General features: G+C 38.9%; 2 protein-coding genes across 2 annotated transcripts in view; both read left to right on the top strand.

Annotated features, from left to right (window-relative positions):
• LOC117529099 (ectonucleoside triphosphate diphosphohydrolase 2) overlaps positions 1 to 11,044 on the top strand; it is a 14,637-nt gene extending 3,593 nt beyond the window's left edge. The window contains exons 3-7 of the mRNA XM_034191800.1: positions 380 to 645; positions 5,001 to 5,270; positions 7,281 to 7,400; positions 10,198 to 10,332; positions 10,425 to 11,044. Coding sequence (XP_034047691.1) covers positions 380 to 645; positions 5,001 to 5,270; positions 7,281 to 7,400; positions 10,198 to 10,332; positions 10,425 to 10,637 — 1,004 coding nt within the window. The 3' untranslated portion in view covers positions 10,638 to 11,044. The remainder of the gene's footprint in view (positions 1 to 379; positions 646 to 5,000; positions 5,271 to 7,280; positions 7,401 to 10,197; positions 10,333 to 10,424) is intronic.
• Positions 11,045 to 13,500: 2,456 nt separating this feature from the next.
• phpt1 (phosphohistidine phosphatase 1) lies at positions 13,501 to 20,395 on the top strand. Its single transcript, XM_034192381.1, has 3 exons — positions 13,501 to 13,751; positions 16,571 to 16,698; positions 20,292 to 20,395. Exons 1-3 carry the CDS (start codon positions 13,586 to 13,588, stop codon positions 20,382 to 20,384), a joined length of 387 nt encoding a protein of 128 aa, XP_034048272.1. The 5' UTR covers positions 13,501 to 13,585; the 3' UTR covers positions 20,385 to 20,395.
• Positions 20,396 to 25,017: the final 4,622 nt, after the last annotated feature.

Here is a 25,017-nt window from a genome sequence, read left to right as displayed (position 1 = left end):
TTTGGTCTGTCGGAGGGCCCAGGGCCAACCATCAACCCCCCCCCCCCCCCCTTTTTTTGGGTTTTGTTTTCCTCTGCTCTGCATCAGCTAAGTGAAGCTGCGCTGTAATGTGTGTCTTATATTCTGTGCATCTTCTGACATAACATTTCTATATGGTGTTTGATATGCTATTGTGTTATGTTCATAAGGCACAAATGCATCTTATCACCATGTAGTGAGTTGCCAGATTTAGTCACCAGGTTTCGCTAATCTGCCAACACGATTTCATTGTAAAATCTAAACGTCATGTATAAATACTTTTGTTTGAATTCTTTTGGCCTACCTATTTTCTCCAGGGGTTACTTTATTGAAAAAGCTGTCTTCTTTAGATGATGAGTAGTTTCACGTTCTGTGTTTCTTCTGATTATTTCTTTGCAGTACGGTTTTGTGGGTCAGTGGTTCAGTCCTTGCAGGCCGACGGTGGGGGCTCTTGATTTTGGCGGCGCATCCACCCAGATTACGTTTGAAACTTCGGAGGACATAGAGGACAAAGGCGACATGATGAAGCTGCAGCTGTATGGCCACGAGTACTCGCTGTACACTCACAGTTTCCTGTGCTATGGGCGGGACCAGGTCCTGAAGAGACTGCTGGCACACATACTCAAGGTAGCATAGCAGGTTTTTACTAGTATATAAAAACAAAATGCGTGGTGTTCGTTACTTCGGGGTCAGAACTGCAGATTGCATTGGTGGTTGCAGACAGCTTGGGCCTTGTTACTTATTAAAATCGAACACCCTCCCATTTAAAACAAAAAACAAAAGCCCTACTCACCATTCTGCTGCTCCAAGCAAAGACTTTGCATCTTCTGCACAAGTATTTCACAATAGTCATTTTTGGTGTAACTTGGGGTAAAAGAGCAGTCTTACTGGATCATGCCTTTTGCTGATGACATTGTGTTATGCAACACCAAAAAGGAATAAAGCGGCAAGTAAGTACAAACAAGGAAAATCTTATGAATTGCCCTCAGAGGGATAGTTTTCTTCCTGTGAGGTCATTGGGGATCAAGGAATTTGAATTTCCAACCCAATTTGGAGCCACCTTGACATGTGCACGTAGATTCTGGAATTGCTCTGGCAAGGTCAGCCAAAAGTCATTAATTTTGGGTAAATGTCAAGGCCACTTGGTCAGAGGACACATTTCCCGTAGGAAATGACATGTTTATCAGGAAAGTCCATCTTAAAAAAGAAGATTCCATCCTTATGATGCTGTACTTGATCAACCCATCTGCCACAACCCACAGGTCCTGTTGCCTCATGTTCATAAACTGTACAATTTCTGTGCTTCGTATACAGATGTGAAATTTATGACTATTCTCAGGATTATTGCCACTTTCTTACAGATATGCCATATTAAATTTACTTATGTGTGTGTGTGTATATATGTATTTACATGTGTATATATATATGTATATACATATACGTATCACTTATACACTGTATATGTTGTTGTATGCAGTCGTTATGATTGCACAAACGTGTATGTATTTTTACCTCCACCAACGACGAGGAGGATGTTATGTTATCACCCCTGTTGTTTATTTGTTTGTCTGTCTGCTTGTTTGTTTTTGAACAGCCTGGAGCCCATAATTTTTCATATATACTTAATGAAATTTTTACTGAAGATTCATATCCTGATAGGCAAGAACTGACTCAAATTTCAAGGTAATAGGTCAAAGTCAGGAAAAATCTTGGAAAATTGGAAAAATCCCATCATTAAAAATGAACAAATTTTCAAAAATGCATAACTCCGTCAAAAAAGATATGAATATCTTTCATATTTGTGTTTTTTAGTGTTATGTTGGATGGCATCCTTTATCGACTGACAAGCTTTAATCCGGATCTGATCCAGATGACAGATTTTGTGGCCATTTAAATTTAAACCATGTTTAATGTATATTTTGCATTATATCTTAAAGAAACGTGCAGAGTGGCACTCACTGTCACCTGACAAAGATTTATTCAAATCTGATCCGGAATGAGGATTTTGTGGACATTTGAATTTAATATTGAAAAGGATTTGTTGTAAATTTTGCATTATATCTCAATCCAGAGTGCCTCAATCACTCTCATTTTTCTCTTATGGATTTACTTACACCACCAAAATTGTTCTAATTTTATGTCTTTGTCTATCTTCCAGTTATCAGTGGGAAACCATGTGCCAAAAAGCAAAGACAATGGGCCTCATGTATCAACATTGCGTACGGTGATATTTGAGCATATATGGGGTGTACGCCAAAATGGCTGCACTACTTGGCATTGATCAATGTGGTCATTGGCGTACGCTGCGCTGAAAATATACACCAGGTCGAGAGGTGGTGTAAATTATACACCAAAATGAACCAGCACTGGAATCCACATAAAAATGAAAATGATCAACATGATAAACAGTGCCATTATACAAATCAATGCATATGTTAGATAAATAACACTTTCTTGATTATACTACATAATAATTAATACAAATCCCGCTTTTGCGGGATTGTTGGTCTCGAGCACGAGCCGTGGCCACAGCGCTGACTGCAAAGAAAGCGCTGCTCGCCTTTTTCTCCAGACTTCGAGCCTGGAGCCAGAGCAGCGCTGATCTTAACTTTATGTGGTGTGATCGTTTTAGACAATGAAATTGATAATTACAACTGTAGTGTTGTCATTCCCTTCGCCCGTGCTGCAATCAGGTTTTGTCTTCTCCATTCGTTTGTTACAATAAAATAAATAAAGAAATACATTTTAAAAATAAAGAAATCTGAAAAATTAGGCATGTCTTATTAATCGAGCGAGCAAATATCCACATGTCAAGAATTATTGACATGTGAAAAGAGAATACAGTGGTCCCTCGCTATAATGCCGTTCACCTTTCACGGCATTGCCGTTTCGCGGATTTCTTTGTAACACTTTTTTGATTTTACTACAAAACAATTAATACGACGGCCGCTTTTGACGCTCTATTGGCACGCGTCATGATTGGTGAAGTTCTTTTTCGTTGCCGTCTTCCTGGCTTCCGTGTCGTAAAATGAGGGTGTGTCTGAAGCGGAGTCTGAGTATTTATGGGCTTGTTTATTATAATTACAATTGTTTTCACCCGCCGCATTTATCAAGGTCACGTCAGGCGTACGCCGGAAATGGGCAGGTGCGCACTGCTTGATACATGTCACGGCAACTTTGGTGTACTTCAAATTTACACCGTAAATTTACGCCACAAGTGCGCAACTTTGATACATGAGGCCCAATTTGTGCATAGCAAAGATAACCAATGTTCTGTGAAAATTATCTGAAAAAGAATTCAGAAACTGAAAAAACCCTGACAACATCATAATAAAACCTTTGATTCAAGTGCATGAACAAATTACATACTCCTGACATTTGATCACATCTAATTTAGCTCATGAAAGGCCACTTCTAACAGGACTTTGACCTTGAAACTTTTTTCCATGGTAAGATTTTGTGGAATTGTCAGCTAGTGTTGGAGGAGGTTTGTGCTTTATGAGAGCGGTGCTCTAGTTCTACACTAATATTCCTGCAAAAACACAAATGTACATTTCTAAACACTAATTTCCACCAGATCAAAATCAAATGTTGCAGATGAACTGGTCTACTTGATTAAAGAAAGTAGTACACTGTTTTGTGGAATGATCTCCCTGCATCAAACAGTTAGATTCTCTAGAGACTTTCAAGTCCAGACTTAAGACGTATCTGTTCTCCCTTTTGTATGACTAGCATACTGGCATAGTGTGGTACTATGCTTCCTACCCTTTTAAATGAATTTTATTAGCAAACAGAGTGGGCGCGGCTTCAACTTTATCTAAATTTTGGGTCTGTTAGTCAAGCTTAGGGCTGGTGGCCGACAATCACCTTAGTATTGATTCTGCTTTCCTGTTGCTTAATGCTGATGAATTATACCTTTAAGTCTAGTTTTTCTGCCCGACTGATTCTGTTGGATTGGATGATTTCTGTGGTGGACACGGAACGGACTCTGCTGTAGGAACAGATCCAATGAGTGGCACGATGACCCCAGCCCCTCCCCCCTGACTGTGGACTGGACGTCTGCATCAATTGTTGTGTTGTGTTCTGTATTGTAAAACTTTTTGGCAGAAATCGAGTCTAGTCTGCTTCAGGTTACTTCCTCAAATCATCAGAGGGAGTTTTTCCTTACCACTGTCACCTGTGTGCTCGCTCTAGGGGTTGGTAAGGTTAGACCTTACTTGCGTGAAGCGCCTTGAGACAGCTTTGTTGGGATTTGGCACTATATAAACTAAATAAAATGAAAGAATATGACTTTTCAGATAACAACAAAAAAACAACCCAAATTCCACAGAGATGTCAAGCAAGAGTTAATGTAAAATGAATTAATCAAGGTAATGTTCTTTTTTCACCAAAAATAATTACATTTCAACAGTAAATCATAAATATTTATAATTTAATGTTGATACTCTTTATTGCAAGTTGACATTTGCAAGTTTTTCATGATTTTTATGGCTGCTTTGCCTTATTAACACATTTTTCACTGACAAACATGATCACACAGTACTGCATTTATGTGTACAGTATTGTGCAGCTACATTAAGTATGTGGGAGGGAATAAATGTGATGAATTTTCAATTTGGAAAATCTAATTTCTTCCAGGTTCCAACATTTTATAACAAAATCCAGTTGTGCATAATCACATTATTATTATTTTATTTTGTGTTGATTTGCAGCTTTCTTCATGTTGTAGACGTGACGGTACACCTATATAGAAATCAATAATCAATTTGGGATTTTTTTTTTCCCACCCTAAATTTGAAAATGTGATTTGTATATTGTTAAATAATCTTTAAATGAAAGAAATAAGATTTTAATTTTTGGGTATTTGAAAATTGTCTGTTAACCTACTGATGAAAATAAAGGACAATAATATTGTAGTAATAACTTTAAAAAATTGTGGGTGTCTAAAAACTTTTCTCTGTGTGTGTGTGTGTGTGTGTTAGTCCCAGGGTGTCTCGTCCACAGTGACCCACCCATGCTATCCTGCAGGTCACAGCAGAACCGTGGACGTGAACGATGTTTTTAACTCTCCGTGCACCGTGGAGCACGCAGCCAGCGCTAACGGCTCCCGAGCCTCTGTGACGGTACGAGGCAGTGGACATTACGGACACTGTGTGGGGAACGTGTCTGAGGTCTTCTCCTTCCATGGCTGCTCCTTCTCACAGTGCTCCTTTGACAAAGTGTTCCAGCCCAACATCACTGGCAAATTCATGGTAAAATAAACCTGGAGAGGTTCCAGTGCACAGAATAATCCTCTAATAAATGTGATTAATCATCCTCCTGTGTGCTCAAAGTTATCAACATCTCATGAGAATGTGATAAAGTTAAACATTAAACCATTAGCAGAGAAATTAAGTATATTTATATAAATTAAAGTTTTTTTTTATTTTTAGATTAATCTTGAAGTAAGTGATGTCTCTTACCTCCGGTATTTTCTTTGATGCACATTATACTCAGATTCTGGAGGGTGTTCTTGGTTTAGCCAGCTGGTGTCACTTTTTTGAGGCTTCCTGGCCTTTTAATGTTTGTGTGTGTGCGCTATTTTCAAGTGTTGCACAATTGCGTGGTTGATTTAACCACACCCATTGTTTTCTGTCTTTCTGCTGGCTTGATTTTTCAGCGTAATGATGTCATAGTGACAGCACCTTTAACTTTTGTGAATACCAGAGCTCTTGGTGAAACTCTATTGTATCTACATTAATGGTAAATGTTCACCAGGTGGAGATACTGCTCCGCTTGAGTATTGGCTGCTGTGGGAAACCTCCAACGATGACCAACCTGCTGCTTATATTAGTAGATACTAGAGTTCTTGACATTCTATTGCTCCTGCATTAATGGAAATGTCCACCAGGTGGTGATATTGCTCCATTTCAGGAACCTTGGGCCATGAAAGTGTGGCTTATAGTAGCAAATGAACAATATGAACTTTTTACTCATCATCTAATAGTCTTTTCCTCGTGATTATGAAAGCAAATGGGCAATTCTGTGGTAACGGAACTACAATCTAAGCTAATCTGTCATGGTTAGATGCCATATGTCCAGATTTTGCTGCTGCTGTAATTCCATTACCATAGAATTTCCCAAATAAACTTTATGGGGCTATTCCACAGGAATGGCGTTCCTTCCCGTTTAGTCCCGAGTAGCAAATCGGGGCACGTTTTGAAGCAATCACAGTAAGTTCTTGATCAATCTATGTCAATCTTGATATACGTACTAGTTATGGCTCTCATCTGCACCAGATTTGAAATTGGGTTCCAATTTTTGAACTGTTCAAAAATTTCATCCAGATTATCAAAATCCTTAATAGTACATGGTAACTTCCTGGTGTTTGTAGTTTTAACAGCTTCAGTCATGTTCGAACTTCTTTAAATGGGGTATTTGTCGTGACTACGGCTTGAAACTTGTTTGATCGTGCTCCACTGGGGTAAAAATTTGAAGCCAAATCAGCATTTGTTGTGGTTTTTGTTCAAAGTTGAACAGCTCAAGCTCCTTTCTTTTGTTTTCAGGCAGGTTGCCAGGTCTGCACTATATAACCCAGCCAGTTGCCAGGTCTGCACTTTATAAGGCACCCTGTTAGGAGGCAAGATGAATTAAGACATTTCATCCTGTTTTTGCACTTTTTTGGCTCGTGGGTGATCGTAATAGAATGGTGGTCTGTTATTTCATAATTATGCAATACTTCTTTTTTTTACCTTATCTCATAATTATGATATAGAAAGTTCAAATTTTATTGGATTTTTTTTATCTCATAATTTTGATTTTGTGTATATTATACTTTATTTTTCAGTGGTAACCACTTACACAACAGCTGTAATTCCAACACCATTCCTCAAATCTAACAGTTGATCTTCTTTACTGAATTACTATGTTTTAACAGTTGCCCTGAAAACATTGAATTTATTCTATTAAGTTCATGCGAAAGTCTGTGCATGACTGCAGACAAATGTAAATAAATATGATATGCTGTCAACTGTATTTGCAGTAGTTCAGATTAGCTCCACCTCCTTCAGATAAACCCAAAATGCTGACATGTACATGATATAAGATTTGCACATTTTCATTTTAATAACACACACATACAAAAAAGTGTTGATTGGGTGGTGGTGGAGTGGGGGCAGCTGCATGTACATATTTGTTGCTAAATTCTACTCCATGATCTTAGTTGTCAAAAGTCTGAATTTTGGTGTGTGTGTGTGTGTGTGTGTGTGTGTGTGTGTTTGCAGGCATTTTCTGCCTTCTTCTACATTCACTCCTTCCTGCAGCGTATCACCGGTATCACCGTGAACACACCTCAGCAGCTGCAGGATGCAACCAGCAAAGTCTGCAGCATGACTTTTAATGAAGTAATTCTATTTTTTTTTTTTTTTTTTTTAGTCATTTAAGATGTCATGTGCATGCTCACATACACATTCGTTGACATATAAACTGGTGATATGACATCAGACACCTTCTCAATTGTACATGTTCTCATTGGCTAATGATTAATTTAACTTTTGCTTTGGAAAAAAAAATTCTTTAATATGCTTTTTAAAGCTACATTATGCAGGATTTAGTGTCACCTAGTGGTGAGATTGCAGATTGTGTTATGCTGTCAGCGGCAGTGGTGGGCACAGTTCCAATAATCTGATAACCAATAATTATCGAAGATAATGTTTTCATTATCGGATTATCTTTTCAGATAACTTTAAAAAACCATTATCAGACTAATTATCTTCCGATAAATTTTTGGCTGATAATTTTTAGACCGTTAACATGGTAAACAAAGCTGAACGGCTACAAACACTTACAAAATTTAAAATCAGTTGAGCACCTACCTGTTAAACATTTAGTAGCAGATGTTCTACCCTCTGCAAACAGAGGAGAGCAACTTCTAGAAGCAACCGCTCTATCCTCTGTAGGCAAAGGCGAACTGGTCACAAAAAAAAAAATTTCTTTTAACCCCATACTGATACACTCACAACATCACCCAAGTCATCCAGAGGCATACATTTTTAACTTATGGTTCAGATTTTAACCAAACTATTTTCGGACAAGTTATTTAAATTAACATCACGTCTGAAGTTTTATAACATGAAAATATCAGAGATATGTTTTAGTTTTAAAGTAATGCGCTAATTTTTAAGGTTTTAGTGTGGACATGCTGTGTCCAGGTGCATTATGGGTAGGATAGGGTAATCTCAGTACGTTCACAACATGACAAATGCATTTCAGACACTCTGATCAGGCTCCACGGACAACAGCATTAAACTCTAGTGCCTAAAACTCTAGTGAATATATTCTCTGGGTTTATAGACGTTGTTATTGTGTTTGCATTTTTAAATTCCATGCATCTTTAATGTAGCAGACACGGATTATCTGAAATTTTGTTTTAGCAAGTTTTCAAGGTCTCTGCTGCCATCTACTGGCCAGTAGTGTTCATGGCAGTATTCGTCCTGAAGCTGTGCAGACACTGTATGATATTTTCAATCACTGTACTCGGTTCCAGCTCAAACTGTACCACAGAATCGCATGGTGTAAAAGTTCAGAGTGCACGATTTATGTTCTCACACACATTGTACGTTCCAAAACCACACGTCGGACTCGTGTTTCCAGAAGCAAAACGTAAACAGAAGCTTTTTTTCAAACTTAATTTACAAAAACTCTCGATGGGAGAGTTTTTGTAAATTTTAAAGTTTTTGTAATTAGATAACTGTCTGATATAACCGGTGTCAAAATAAATAGAACACTGCCATGATCTACTGGTGCCAGTGTGAGTTTTGGCCCTTTTTCAGCTGATTTTTCATTTGTGTGAGAATTTTTTGGATCGTACCGAGTTTCAGGTTAATCGCACATCCTGCATCATTTAGTATACATGGAGTAACAAGCTGCATTTAGCATCTCACGACCACCTCCTGATCGGCGATCGTATGGTCAGATGAAAATCAAACCTGCTTGATATTCTGGTCGGCCGTCGTGATGGTATCCCGCTGCTGAAGCGCTACAAGCATCCAACCTCTCGCACTGTGCCTGTGCAAACACTGCAGACCTGTCTTGTAATGTTTTTTGTTTGTTTGTTTTGTTTTTTAAACTTTGAAAACAAAGGTCAAAGGTCAATTTCAGTCTGCGCAAGGGTCAAAAGTTAAAGTTGCTCCAATTTTGGTAAAAAGTGATGTAAATGATTGGTTAATCTAATAGGATTAATAAATGTAATAGTTTTGACAGTGTTGAGAGCTTGGTCTGCAAAGTAACGGTCAAACAATGTCGATGTCCATTGGATTCTATGACATGCGACATGTTACACCGTAACATGCTAACTAAGCACAACATATGGTGCAAACTGTTCCTTTTTACAACCCTATTAGCTCAACCAATAACTTGCACCACTTTTTTTAACCAGAATTGGAGCAACTTTAACTTTTGACCCCTGTACAAACTGAAACTGACCTTTGTCACCATTCTTGCTGCTTTTACTCCATAACTACATTCAGTCATAGATAGTCCAAACTATACCTTTTTGGAATATTTATGATCAGATAAATAATGTGGTATAGTTTTCAATATGACTGGAGCATTTTATAATTTTGACCCCTGTATAATTCTTCAATTGACTCCTACCTGACTGCCTGTTGAAAATTCAAGTGGCCAGCCTGTTTGCTCAAGAGTGTGTGTGCCGAATTTGATGCTTGCATCACCATTTGAAGGATTCCTCTTTAAATATTTGATTATCGGCTCCACGACTTGCCATCTCTTGTGAAAAGCAACCTGCATGATCCTCCAATGGCTGTGCTGCAAAATGAGATAGCTGTAGTATGTATGTCCCTTTTGGGCGACTGTATCAATATGGAACTGTAACATGGCGGCCTCGAGCAGGGGGCGCCCACTGCTGTGTAGATATGAAGCACCCCATCTAAAGTTACTAAAACACACACCTTGTTGCAGGTATTTATCCATTAACGATCAGATGATTATGAATGCTACATTCCATTTCTGCTCATAAACACCCCCAAAATCCTGCACACTGTAGCTTTAAGTCACAGTTTTCTGCAGGCATAATGTGAGTTTGTGATGCATTGATTCGTTTCTGAAATAATTAGGGTTTGAATCTGTTAGCCTGAGTCACAGCACCATCATTTAACCACATTCTTTTGAAACCCGTTGCAGATGCTGCGTCTTGCTCCAGACCAGAAGTCTCATTTGCAGGATTACTGCGCCTCATCTGTCTTCATTCAGGTCCTCCTGCTCAGAGGCTATGGCTTCGACGAGATGACCTTCCCTCGCATTTCATTCCAGAAAAAGGTGAGACCCTCATCAGTCTCTCTCACTACTGATCTGATCATTTTAACGGGTGAAACCTGACGGGGGGTAATGTCTCGGTGCTCGTCCTGCAGGCGGGGGACACCTCAGTGGGCTGGGCTCTGGGCTACATGTTGACGCTGAGCAGTCTGCTGCCGGCGGAGAGCGTGGGGCTGAGGAAGGCTCTGACACCCGCGGCCTGGGGAACGCTCCTCTTCCTCTTTGCCTTCCTCCTCACCACAGTGGTCGTCTTCATTGTCCTCCAAGCTCGTGGCAGGAAGAATGGAGGCACCGAAAGCACAATTTAGCTCCTCTGGCGTCTTCAAACTTCCTCAGGAAGTTTGAAGACAGTGATGTGTTTTTGTTTTTATTTTGTTTTTTTTCCCCACAAATGTGAGATGAAACAGTTCTGAGCTCTTAAGTGCTGATTTTCACATCAGTATAAAGAATCAATCAAAAAACAATAAATGCTCTCATCTTCTAACTCACCAAATTAAAAGGGCAAATTATGAGGATAAACTGATGTTTGATGCACCAAGTCTATGCCGTAGACCTGACTGCCACACTTACTGGACATTTCTGGAATTGTTGCAAGGAATAACGTTGATGATGGAAATTAGGAGCAGGTGTGGTCCAATTTGCATGCATCTTGTCTTCTATTTGCTGGCCATGTCTAGAATTGTTCCAAGAAATAATCTTATCACATGCATGATGGAAATTAGGAGCAGGTGTGGCTGAAGTTACATGCAGCTTGTCTGCCACCACATGCATGAAATACATTAGGAGCAGGTGTGGTCAAACTTACATGCAGTTTCTCTGCCACCTCCTGGACATGTCTGGAATTGTTCCAAGGAATAATCACATGATGAAAATTAGGAGCAGGTGGTTGAACTTGCGCTTTCAGGTTCTTTCATTTACAAAGCTTACATTAGGAGGCCCCTGCTACTGGTTTAACAAAAAAAATGATGGAAAAAGTAAACCAGTATCACATGCTTGTATCAGTTTCTGATCACAGAACAGCCTTAACTAGTCACTGGTGATTAAACACTCGTAGACTGTGCTGCTTAATGAAGAAGTGTAATTGGTAGCAAACATTTAACATCAGACTAAAAAGTCTTGCTAAAAAGTGCAAACGGAACCTTATAACAGTCTGATGTTAAATATTACAGCAGTTGAAACTGAATGTGAATTTTTTTTTCCTCCTTCTTCTTCTTGAGTCCAGACCTTTTTTTCTTTAATTCATTGTAATTTTTTCTGATCTGTGAAGTTCTGTGTGTGTGCAGAATGCTACTTTGTTTAACCTGTAAAAGAAAGGGGGGGGGGGGGGGGGGGATCACTGTTTATTAGCCTTGAATATAGATATTTTTTTCTTCCAGATTGGTTTATTGTAATAGAAAAATAGCTTCAGGAAAAAACAGAATTTCACTCAGCTTTAAATTTAAAGTTGCACATTCAGACTTCAAAATTCAAGTTGTGTATATTGAAAACATAATATTAAGGTTGTTCATATTTCAGAGAAAAAAATGGATAAAAAAACAACAAACAAACTATGTCAGTAAACATCCAGGCTGCCAATTGAAGATGATAGAAAATAACTTTTTATGTTTTTATTCTCATGAATTTAAGGGTAATAATTCACTTGACAACATTGAAGCATCATGGGAACAAATAATTTGACTGCCTGTGTTGGGAGCCTGATAGAACTTTTAGTTTTATCAATCAGATTTTTTTTATTAAATTATTTTCTCACTGTCTTTAATCACTCTGCTTTGATAAACTTGAATACTGAATTTCGAATATGCAGAACTTGAATGTGATTTTTTTTTGTGTGTGTGTGTGAATTCGAATTGTTTTGACACTTTTCTTTCACAATCACTGAAAATGACACATCTTAGATTCATGCAACAGGTGTTTGCAAACTGAAGACATATTCTGATATATGCAGACCCAAATTTAAAACAAAAAACAAAAAAGCTTTTGTGACAATGATGATCAAAGTTGTGTAAGATGAACAGATGACAGAAGATGACAGATTTTGAATGAATAATATTTCAGTTCGTAATTGTGTTTTTATTAGAAGAATTCATTCATTTCATGGTCAAATGTGTTTCCACAGTGTGTGTGTGCACAGATCTGTGCTGCAACTTTTGATTTGTACTCATTTCAGACAACAAAACAAAACGGGATAAATTGTGGATATATTTCTTATTAACTGAAACACAAAAATGCTACATTGCAATAACATTATAAAGACAAAGGAGGCGCTGCAGATTTTAATAAAGAATAACTGGTAACATCAGCTTAAAGTTTTTCCACAAATTTGATATAACTTTATAATTAGTTTATTACCAAATCATAGATGACATTATAATGTAAAATATGAACACTTCTGAATAACTTTTTTTTTCTCTAAAATATTTTATACGGTTTAAATCATATGGCGGAACGATTTGATCTGTGTGTGTGTTTATACATATATATATAATGTAAAAATCACGTTTTATTCGTCTTTAGTTCATTGTAAACTACTACTACCACAATTCATTGCTGTGCGGAAGTGTACTACTTTCATGCTGGATGACTTCCTCAGCCTTCACAATAAATAAATCGTCAAAATGTCCGGCATCAAATAAAAAAAGGTATGTGATGACACATTAGCTTATTTTAAACTACTAAAAAAGCGCATAATTTGCACATAATATTTTAGGACTTGCATTTATGCTTTTTAATTAAAATGAGTGAATTTTCGTGCCAGTTTGTGAGGGGGGAAAAATAAAAATTGAAAACATAATGGTAAAAACACTGCATTTCTCTCACTTAACGAGACAAAAAATAAAGGGCTTTAAGGAATTAAAATATTTTAAGAAAAATCCATTCGAAAAATTCCAAGAAAAGGACTGTCAACGTGACAAAAACAAACAAAAAAACCCCCCAAAAAAACAATTTCATAAATATATACGGCAATATTGTATTAACAAACAGAATCATGGGTGGATATGGTAAAACGAAATTTGCCTCTTTTTTTAATTTCCAAACATTCAACTTGAAATTTTCTAAATGATTTATGCGAGCGAGCGGAGCTTTTACTGTGAAAGCGTCACACCGGAAGCATTTGATGGTTGTTGTCAGTGTTGATGGTGTAGACTCCGCGTGTATGCTGGTTCATAGACGTAGAACTGTGCGCCGGTCTGTGCTGGTAAAATACGCACGTTTAGTGAGTTTTGTTTACTTGTTTGTTTGTTGCCGTACTTCGGAGATGTGCACGAAGACGAGGGCTGCGGTGCTCATGGCGAACATCCCGCCGGCTCACATCGACACGTCCGGCGTCTTTAAGTACGTGTTGATCCGGATCCACAGCCGAGAGGAGGGCGACGACTCTGAGGTGGACATCGTCCGAGGCTACGGCTGGGCCGAGTACCACGGTATGTCGCACCGAACCGCAGCACCGGCGCCGAGGAAGGCTGCGCTCCAGCCAGGGCCGTGTTCAGAATGCTGGTGGTCCCGGTGGCACTGACCCCCCAATAAAATTAGTGCTTCACTTTAGAGAAACACCTTTTATTCTGGAAAAGGCAACGCATTAGTAGCAACATGCAGCTCTAAATAAACTCAGAGTAACTTTTCAGAACACCTAAAATGACTGTAATTGTTCCAACCTGTATCGTTCGCCCTGTTGAGATGTCCCAGAATCCCTTGCGTGCCAGAGAGTCGCTGTTGTCTAAACAACATAGAGAAACGACATGACAATTGCCAATAAATATTATACTACCAAAATGTAATATTTTATGCCTTTCATCACGTTAATAAGAGAGTACATGCATGAGACCCTGAAAACTTGCTAAGACAAATATTCCGCGTCTGCTACATTTTACCTGCATGGATCTTCAAAAACGCAAACTGAATTTCAGACATCTTACATATCATCATCCTGTTTGTTCCAGAGTAATATAGCATCACCTTCCTAAAATAATGGCCTAAGTCATGTTCTGGAAAATATGACTTAGGCCATTATTTTAGGAAGGTGATGCTATATTACTCTGGAACAAAGAGCAAAAATAGTGTTGTCAAGGACAATAAGTAGGGGCGAGACAATGTCCCGATCAAGGCCTGCATGCGCATTCCATCCGATTTGTGTTTATCGTTGTGCGCAGTGTGCAGAGGATTCCCCACAAAGATCGCTTTTTTCATTGTCTCGCTGGGGTATTTCCCATGGAATTCCTTGTAATGACATGGGCAGGAAGTTCCTCTTTGACCTCGTTTTTGTCCGGTTCAATTCTGCCGCTTCTTTCATGTACTTCGTTCGTGCTGAAAATTTTGCTCAACTTTACCAAGGGTAAAAACCATGATCGCCTTTACAGCACTCATTCAAAAGTAAGTAGACCTAAAATATAATATTTTGTCAACATAATGATGAAGTTTCATGACAATCCGATATTGAGAATGTGGTTTTTGAGAACGCGAAAATGACCGTGCGTAACAGATCAATAGGAAAAAAAAATACAGATTTTTTTAGACTAAAATTACCATAACGTCCTGATTTCTTAACCAATCTTGACAATCTTGGTGTCAATTTCTTTGTTTTTTCATGCTCTATCAATTGCACATGTAAAAAGAACAATTTATGGACTTTCATTTTTTTTATTTTTTTTTTGTCTCATCCCTACAATAAGCAAGAAGTTAAAGAGCAAACTTAACTTTCCCCCAAAATGACATGAACAGGAAGTGCTCACGGCAATTCCCATTGGAAAAAAACCCCCGGACAAACAACCAGAGCTTCTCACATGTTTACATAAAACAAACACAATAACAACATCTATAAACCCAAATAATATATTCACAAGAGTTTTAGGCACTATATACAAAGAGTTTTATGTTGCGATGTTGATGCTGTTGTCCATGTACAGCGGTTAAATTGCAGCCTGAACAGACCAACTCAATGCATTTCTCAATGTTAAGCGGCCAACTCTCTGAAATTTTGCAGGATTTTGCGGGATTTTAAACCTCAATAGGGCGAATACCGGAGTTGTCGCTGAGATTGTAAAAGGATCTGGGCAGACAGCGGTCACTTTGAAGCTACGCTGGAATATTGCAAACATTTTTTATATGCCCAGTTTTCTTTTGTAATAATGACTAGTTTTTAATTAAAAATATTAAATTTAGTTTGTTTTTTTTACTGAAGTACATCTTATTTAAAAAAGCAAAAAAATTGTAGGTCTTGCTGATGATGGACTGAATTTGTCCATTTTATCAGTCAAGTGACATTTCACCATAATTTATGTTTTTATGGGCATTTTTATTTTTCCCTTCATATTTCAGCATTCCCTTGCATAATGAGAAGCCAGCTTGTTTCAAATAAACTCCAATAATGAGGTCCAAGATTATAGTAAATAACAATATTTTATCTAGATGCTTTTTAAAAGTTATTGCCAAAAAAGTGGCCAAAATTGTCAGGAATTTATTTTTAAATTACCCTTAATTCAGTCTGTTTATTTCAAACGGAAGGTTCATAGAAGTATACCATTTTTTATACCCGCTTACTCCAATTTAGAGTCACGGGTGGGGCTGGAGCCAATCCTAGCAACCACAGGGCATGAGGTGGGGTGCACCCTGGACAGGACGGCAGTCTGTGACAGGGCCACATAAAGACAAACAAACACATTAACACCCACAGGCACATCTACGGACAATTAAAGTTTCCAATCCACCTAACCTGCGTGTCTTTGGCTGTGGGAGGAAGCTGGAGCACCTGGACAGAACCCATGCAAACAAGGGGAGAACACACCAACTCCACACAGAAAGGCCAGAGGTGGGAATCGATCCCATGACTTTGTAGCTGAGAGGCAACAGTGCTAACCACTGATCCACCGTGCTGCCCAACGAAAGATCATAAAAAGATTAATTTATTCTCAAATGACAATACTAAGATGCATCCAATGTCAGGCACAGTAGAAGCAGCGGAAATTGATTTTCTGCGGGTACACATGTGCAGCTACAAACTCAGTGACAGCAGAAGTGTTATGTATTTTGCAAAAATTATACCCGAACCCAGATCCTTATTCAGAACCTCACGCTAAACCATTTAAGTTAAAATGATGTTTGTCTCTCTGGAGCTCAGACAGGTTTAGAACCTCTTTCCATTGCCAGAACCACTTAGAGGAATGAATGAACACACTTCTTCAGAATAAATATCATTGATGAATGAGTTTACCGTCACTGTAATATATGTGGCGTTTCTGTGTTCCAGCTGATATATTTGACAAGGTCTCAGAGGAGCTGGAAAAAGGCGGACTCCTGGATTGTGAGTGCATTGGTGGAGGAAGGATCCGACATCAACCAGAATCCAAGAAGATCCACGTCTACGGATACTCCATGGTAACAGGCTCCTCCCACTGCAGTATGATCAGTGAGCTAAATGGAGCTTTAAAATTTCTGTTCAAATTTGGTCCATTATTATTTGTTTTTGTCACTTTATAGAAATTACAGTTTTAATATGCACATTAAGTATATTCTCAAATTAAATTTTTTAAGTTAAAGGCTGCTTTTCAAATAGCACAGTATATAATTGGAGAAGAATATGATTAAAAGATGCACATTCATGAATCATCTGTATTTTTTTTACATTTTTTAAAAATTTCTATTTGTGTTGCTGTTTTGTTGATGTACTGCGGCTTTATGTTGGCGTTGAAATTTCCTGCAAGTTCTTGGTAAGTCTCCAAACTTGGAATATGATGCAAGTATTTATCCAGGAGGTGGCGCCAACGTACCAGAAGTTCTCTTGCCAACTGAAAATGGTTCAGAAATGGTAAAAGAAGAAAAAAGTCACTGTTTTCTCTGAAGTGTAAGAACACGATGATGGTTTTAATATTATGAATGCCCTAAAGCAAAAATTCTTTGCGACTTAATAAAAATACATCTATTAAGTACAGCCCTAACTCAGTAAAAGTTGGGACTATATCGAAAAGAATGCCTATTTAAAAAAACAAAAACAGTTATTCGTACAGACGGTTTGAAAAGGAGATGCTGTATTTCATCTTTTGTGTGGTCAACTTCATTTAGTTTTTTAGTAGACATTCATTCCTGCATTTCAGGCCTGCAACATATTCAAGAAAAAGTTGGAACAGGGCAAATTAGAGCAAGTAATGGGGGGAATCATGATTTTGTCCAAAAGCAGTGTCCATGAAAGGACGAGTCTTTGAAGAGCAAAGATGGGTGAAGAATCTCCTGTTTGTCAACAAATGCTTGAGAAAATTATTGAAATGTTTAAAAACAGTGTTCCTCAAAGAAAGACTGGAAGAGATTTGCATATTTATCCCTCTACAGTGCAGAATGTCATTAAACAGTTGAAGGAAATGGAATGAAATTTGGTACCTAAACTGAACATCCGTGATGTCTGATCCCTCAGAAGGCACTGCATCAAGAATCACCATTCATCAATAGCTGATATAACCATATGGGCAAGCGACTACTTTGGGAAACCTTTCCCAAGCACTACGATATGGATTTAGATTCACAAATGTCACTTAAATCTTTACTGTGCAAAAAGAAGCTGTATGCTAACCTTGTCCAGAAGTGGCATCGACTTCTCTGCACTTGGTGGCATCTGTGTTGGACCATCACACAGTGGAAAAATTTATTCTGGTCAGATGAATCACTATTCCAGATCTTCTTCTTTTTTTTCTTTTTTTAAAGAAATGGACACTGTGTGCTGGACCAAAGACAAAAAGGACCATCTAGACTTATCTGCAACAAGCCCAAAAGTCAGGGTCTGTCATGACCTGAGACTGTGTTATTCCCTTAGCAAATGTAATTTACACTTCTGTGCTGGTAGCATTAATGTAGGAAAAATATTAGAGCAATATACCTTCAAGACAACATCCTTTCCAGGGACGTCCATGTACTTTTCAACAAGACAATGCAAACCCATATTCTGCATGGCATAACAAAGACATGGCTGCAGAAGAAGAAGGTACGGATACTAGACTGGTCTGTCCACAATAGAGAATGTTTGAAGAGTTGTGAAATGAAAAATGAAGCAACAACAACCCTGTACCTTTGCACACTTTATAGTGTAGGTGACACGATATGTAATGTTTTTTGAGTGTTTAAGACTAAAATTAAACAACAGTTAGATATTTATCCTTTCCTGGTGCGCAGTTACCGAAGAGATAAATATTCGGATTTAACTGCGCGCCACTAAAAACCAGGAACTTCTGGGGGAGTCCCGACATTGAAAAAGAAGGAGGAAGTGCATCAGCGCAAGAACCATTATCTTAATAGTCACATTAATTTATGGATTTTTACAGGCTACTGACAGCCCCGTTTCCACTGAGTGGTTCGAGTCAGAACTGCACGGTGTAATATGAGTCAGAAGGGTTCATTCTCGCTGGCAGAATTCTTTTGATTGGCAGGTGGAACACTTATATTGACGAGCACGCACTGTGTCTGCAGCTTCTCCAGTTGACACAGAGGCAAAACTGAGCATTTTCACATCATTTTATTTTATTGTTTTGTGGCTCATGAGATCATTTCGTCACGTGCAGACTGAGACATTATGAGCAGATGAGGGACTGCGAGTCTTTCAACTTGCGGTGCAAAGTGGCTCATGGCGGAAGAAGAGCAGGGTACGTTAACAGCAAAGACTCGATCCATCAGCCACAATTAATGAATTCCAGCCGGCACTGTAACCTGGCACCAAATTACCGTGTGACAAAGGGACTTTACTTCAGCCAGGACATAAGGAATTAAATTATTTTCAGATGTCGTTTTGTAAAGGTGGATACGTTTTCATCAGATTGAAGATAATCTCAGTGAAATAGACACTACATTATTTACTCGTGTGATTGGTTTTAATATTAATAATATGTTACGCTACTAACTGTATTCAAGAAGGTAACAAGATTTATTTTAAAAATAGCTGATATTTTCAGTCCCTCATGACATTTTTCAGATTTCAAATATATGTACCTTGTTTTCAGGGGGAAAAAACACATAAATAAAAAATCCACACTTCCTCATCACTTTTTATCTGATGTCACAGATAGTAACTTTTTTTTTATTATTCATCAGTTGATTACGACCAAAGAGCTGGCAAAAAAAAGCAGTTTATCATCTCCACCCACATGCCGAAATCATCTGCATTATTTTTGTATTTATTTTATAATCACCATTCTGTGTTCTGAACTCTGCCAATATCATCACTGTTTTCAGACTGAAGGTTTTCCTCCAAGCTTTCGTCATCCTTATTGTGGTCTAAATAAGGCTAAAAACCATAAGGCTGTGTCCTCCACAGCTGCTTCAGAATCACCTTCAGACTGGACTGAAAAAAAAGCTCCACACTAGAAAAAAATCATACGAAAACAGCTCGACCTCCACCGTGTTTACAGTTGGTTTGGGCATCAGACAGCTGTTGTTTATCCTTCATCCGCGCACTTACCGACTTTTATTGTTCAGGATTTTTTTAAATTTCAACATTTCATCATTTTTAGTGATTATTTGTGCATTTTTTTGGTGTCGCCTACACGTTGAGACTTGTTTGCAGGAAGGTAAAATAACACCTAAAATGTCTCGTTGCTTGCTGTCCTCAACACCAAAATGTCTTTAAAGGAATGGCAACATTACAAAGTGATAAATGCTTCAGTGTCCCAAGTTTGTTTGTTTGTTGTTTTTTGAGAATGTGTTGCAGGCCTTAAATACAAGAATGGATAGTGGATGAAATATTAATGAAATAAGCCAAATGTATGAATCACTGCATTTTTTTATTTGTTTGCATTTTCCATATTTTCCTGACTCCTGATTTGAGGTTGCACCAGGAATTAGATGTTGCAGAGTTGGTTTCTGACTGCTGCTATAACAGTAGCGCAAGTTCTGGACTCAAGTCTCGGTCGTGAAGCTCCTCCCTCTGACTATTGATGATGTCATTGGTTATTTTGGAACTTCGAAAGAGATATTGATGTTTTCTGTTGCAGGGGTTTGGACGAGCGAACCATGCAGTGGCTACTGAGAAACTGAAGAGCGTGTATCCTGACTACGAGGTGACCTGGGCGAATGAAGGGTACTGAACTAAGACCAGCCTCTGCTGGCGCCTTTTCTCCACGATGGACATAAAGCTTAACCTGAACTTTTCACGAGAAGGCACAATATCATCATCTCGACAAAAGCAAACCGGACGGAGTGGAGGGAGAGCTTTTTGTAGCAGAACTAACAAAACCAGTCAGACTGACAGACACCTGTTTGAGTGAAAAATATATTTATTTTGGGAACATAGAAAACTAAATGTTTTTGTTTTTTATGCGGTGGTGAAGATCTAACTGATTGACTAAAATAAAGAACTGATTGGAGATGTGTTCACATACAGAATTGTTTTAGAAGTAGAAGCAAGTCCTACAGAGGCTCTGAGGCCCATTCTTGTTGGTGCCTATCCTCGGATTCCAACATCAGTCCACCACAGGTGACTTCCCGAGTACAGGCCTGTGCCCGTTTACAGTGGGGTAAAAAAGTATTTAGTCAGTCCCTGATTGTGCAAGTTCTCCTACTTAGAAAGATGAGAGGGGTCTGTAATTTTCAACATAGGTACACTTCAACTATGAGAGACAAAATGAGGAAAAAAAAAAAAATCCAAGAAATCACATTGTAGGATTTTTAAAGAATTTATTTGTAAATTATGGTGGAAAATAAGTATTTGGTCACCCACAAACAAGCAAGATTTCTGGCTCTCACAGACCTGTAACTTCTTGACAGTCCAGACCTGTCACCCATTGAAAATGTGTGGCGCACTATGAAACGCAAAATATGACGATGAGACCCCGGCCTGTTGAACAACTGAAGTCGTACATCAAGCAAGAATGGGAAAGAATTCCACCTACAAAGCTTCAACAATTAGTGTCCTCAGTTCCCAAATGCTTGAGTGTTGTTAGAATGAAAGGTGAAGTAATGCAGTGGTAAACATACCACTGTCCCAGCTTTTTTGAAACGTGTTGCAGGCATCCATTTCAAAATGAGCAAATATTTGCACAAAAGCAAAGTTTAGCAGTTTGAACATTAAACATCTTGTCTTTGTGGTGTATTCAATTGAATATACGAGGTCTCTTAGATAATAAACCGACCCTTTTTTTTTTTTTTAACTATATGGATTTGAATGACATGCGATTACACCAATCATGCTTGAACCCTCGTGCGCATGCGTGAGTTTTTTCACGCGTCGGTGACGTCATTTCCCTGTGGGCAGGCCTTGACTGAGATGTGGTCCCGCCCTCTCGGCTGAATTCCTTTGTTTCACACGCTGCTCGAGACGGCGCGCGTTGCTTTATCAAAAATTTTTCTGGACCTGTGAGGAATATCTGAGTGGACACTTCGAGAAATTAAGCTGGTTTTCTGTGAAAAGTTTAACGGCTGATGAGAGATTATGGGGTGTTTCTGTCGGTGTAAGGACTTCCCACGGAGCGGGACGTCCTGCAGCACTTCCAGGCGATGTCGTCGGCCTGTTTCGAGCTGAAAACATCCTAATTTAAGGCTTAATTCACCCAGGACATCGTGAGAGAACAGAGAAGATTCAGAAGAGGCCGGCATGAGGAATTTATGCGGACATTCCACTGTTTAAGGACATTTTTTTAATGAAAGACGTACGCGCAAATTCGCCGAGTCGTTTCCGTGATGACTCGGCAAATCTGTGTGCGCCGCGACAGGAAAAACACCTCCGTGTTGAAAACCATTTGTAGAATTCAGGCGGCTTTTAATGGCTTTCAACAAGTGAGTAACTGAGAAATTGTTTAACAGCTTGGGCATGTTCCAACTTGCCCGTTAAGGTTTCCAACGGAGGTGTTTTTCCTGCCGCGACCCCCCGCGGTCGGGTCCGGCCCGACATGCGACTCTGCCCGCACGTTCTTTCATTACAAAATGACCGTTAACAATGGAATGTCCGAATAAACTCCTCATGCCGACTTCTTCTGAAAGTTCTCTGTTCTCTGACGACTTACTGCGTCAACAGAGCCTGAAATGTGGAAGTTTTCAACTTGAAACGGCGAGACGCTGCCCCCTCGAAGCGCAGATCGCCGTCAGGCGCCGTGGACCGGCCTTAAAGCGACACTACCAGACCAAAATCTCTCATCAGCCGTTAAAATTTTTACCGAAAACCAGCTGAATTTATTGAATGGTGTCCACTCGGTTGTGCCTTACAGTTTTGAAAAAATGTTTATCAAACAAAGCAACAGTCTCTGAGCCATTCCTAAACAATGAAAAAATCGACGAGAGGGTGGGCGACTCCTCACTCAAAGACTGCCCACAGGCGAATGACGTAACCGACAGGCGTGAAAAAACTCTTGCATGCCCACGAGGGTTCAAGCATGTCTGATGTAATCACACGTGATTCAAATCCATATGGTTTTTGAAAAAATAATAAGGTCGGATACTTTTCTAATAGACCTCGTATATTGAAGAGGATTTGCAAATCAGTGTATTCTGTTTTTATTTACATCTTACACAACATCCCATCTTCATTGGAATTGGGGTTGTGTGTGTGTGTGTGTATATATATATATATATATATATACAACCCCTGGTAAAAATGATGGAATCACCGGCCTCGGAGGATGTTCATTCAGTTGTTTAATTTTGTAGAAAAAAGCAGATCACAGACATGACACAAAACTAAAGTAATTTCAAATGGCAACTTTCTGGCTTTAAGAAACACTATAAGAAATCAGGAAAAAAAATTGTGGCAGTCAGTAACGGTTACTTTTTTAGACCAAGCACAGGGAAAAAAAAAATATGGAATCAATTCTGAGGAAAAAATTATGGAATCATGAAAAAGAAAAGAACACTCCAACACATCACTAGTATTTTGTTGCACCACCTCTGGCTTTTATAACAGCTTGCAGTCTCTGAGGCATGGACTTAATGAGTGACAAACAGTACTCTTCATCAATCTGGCTCCAACTTTCTCTGATTGCAGTTGCCAGATCAGCTTTGCAGGTTGGAGCCTTGTCATGGACCATTTTCTTCAACTTCCACCAAAGATTTTCAATTGGATTAAGATCTGGACTATTTGCAGGCCATTACACTGACCCTATGTGTCTTTTTGCAAGGAATGTTTTCACAGTTTAGTTTTTGCTCTATGGCAAGATGCATTATCATCTTGAAAAATGATTTCATCATCCCCAAACATCCTTTCAGTTGATGGGATAAGAAAAGTGTCCAAAATATCAATGTAAACTTGTGCATTTATTGATGATGTAATGACAGCCATCTCCCCAGTGCCTTTACCTGACATGCAGCCCCATATCATCAATGACTGTGGAAATTTACATGTTCTCTTCAGGCAGTCATCTTTATAAATCTCATTGGAACGGCACCAAACAAAAGTTCCAGCATCATCACCTTGCCCAATGCAGATTCGAGATTCATCACTGAATATGACTTTCAACCAGTCATCCACAGTCCACGATTGCTTTTCCTTAGCCCATTGTAACCTTGTTTTTTTCTGTGTAGGTGTTAATGGTGGCTTTTGTTTAGCTTTTCTGTATGTAAATCCCATTTCCTTTAGGCGGTTTCTTACAGTTCGGTCACAGACGTTGGCTCCAGTTTCCTCCCATTCGTTCCTCATTTGTTTTGTTGTGCTTTTTTGATTTTTGAGACATATTGCTTTAAGTTTTCTGTCTTGACGCTTTGATGTCTTCCTTGGTCTACCAGTATGTTTGCCTTTAACAACCTTCCCATGTTGTTTGTATTTGGTCCAGAGTTTAGACACAGCTGACTGTGAACAACCAACATCTTTTGCAACATTGCATGATGATTTACCCTCTTTTAAGAGTTTGATAATCCTCTCCTTTGTTTCAATTGACATCTCTCGTGTTGGAGCCATGATTCATGTCAGTCCACTTGGTGCAACAGCTCTCCAAGGTGTGATCACTCCTTTTTAGATGCAGACTAACGAGCAGATCTGATTTGATGCAGGTGTTAGTTTTGGGGATGAAAATTTACAGGGTGATTCCATAATTTATTCCTCAGAATTGAGTGAGTCCATATTTTTTTCCCTCTGCTTGGTCTAAAAAAGTAACCGTTACTGACTGCCACAATTTTTTTTTCCTGATTTCTTCTAGTGTTTCTTAAAGCCAGAAAGTTGCCATTTGAAATGACTTTAGTTTTGTGTCATGTCTGTTATCTGCTTTTTTCTACAAAATTAAACAACTGAATGAACATCCTCCGAGGCTGGTGATTCCATAATTATTGCCAGGGGTTGTATATATTCCCTTCGGCTGTTCCCTTGTTTTCACTCGAGGTCACCACAGCAGATCTGAGGTGGATCTGCATGTTGATTTGTCAGGTTTTTTTTTTTTTTTATGCTGGCTGGGCTTCCTGACGCAACTCCAATGTTGCATGGAGAAATGTGGGAGGGGTGGGGTTTGAACCGGGAACCTTCCGCACTGAAACCAAGCACACTAACTACTGTGACATCACCCTTGCCAATTACTGTAATTCATTAATAAACTAAAATAGAAAAACGGTCCAACTAAAATGAAAAAAATATGTTAACATTTGCACGTTGTTTCTGCGCATCTCTGATGCCGCTGTCTGCAGGCACTGTGGAAAGTGTTACTCAGAGGAAGTTGTTTTATGAGCGGTCTGTTGAGGTTGCATGGCGGGTGAATTTTAAAGTCCACCCATTATCTCTGAACAGATCAAAGTCGATCAGAGACT

This window comes from Thalassophryne amazonica, chromosome 17 (genome assembly GCF_902500255.1).
Source record: "Thalassophryne amazonica chromosome 17, fThaAma1.1, whole genome shotgun sequence".
NCBI lineage: Eukaryota > Metazoa > Chordata > Actinopteri > Batrachoidiformes > Batrachoididae > Thalassophryne > Thalassophryne amazonica.
The sequence above is the reverse complement of the archived record's forward strand: the minus strand, read 5'-3'. Positions and strand labels throughout refer to the sequence as shown.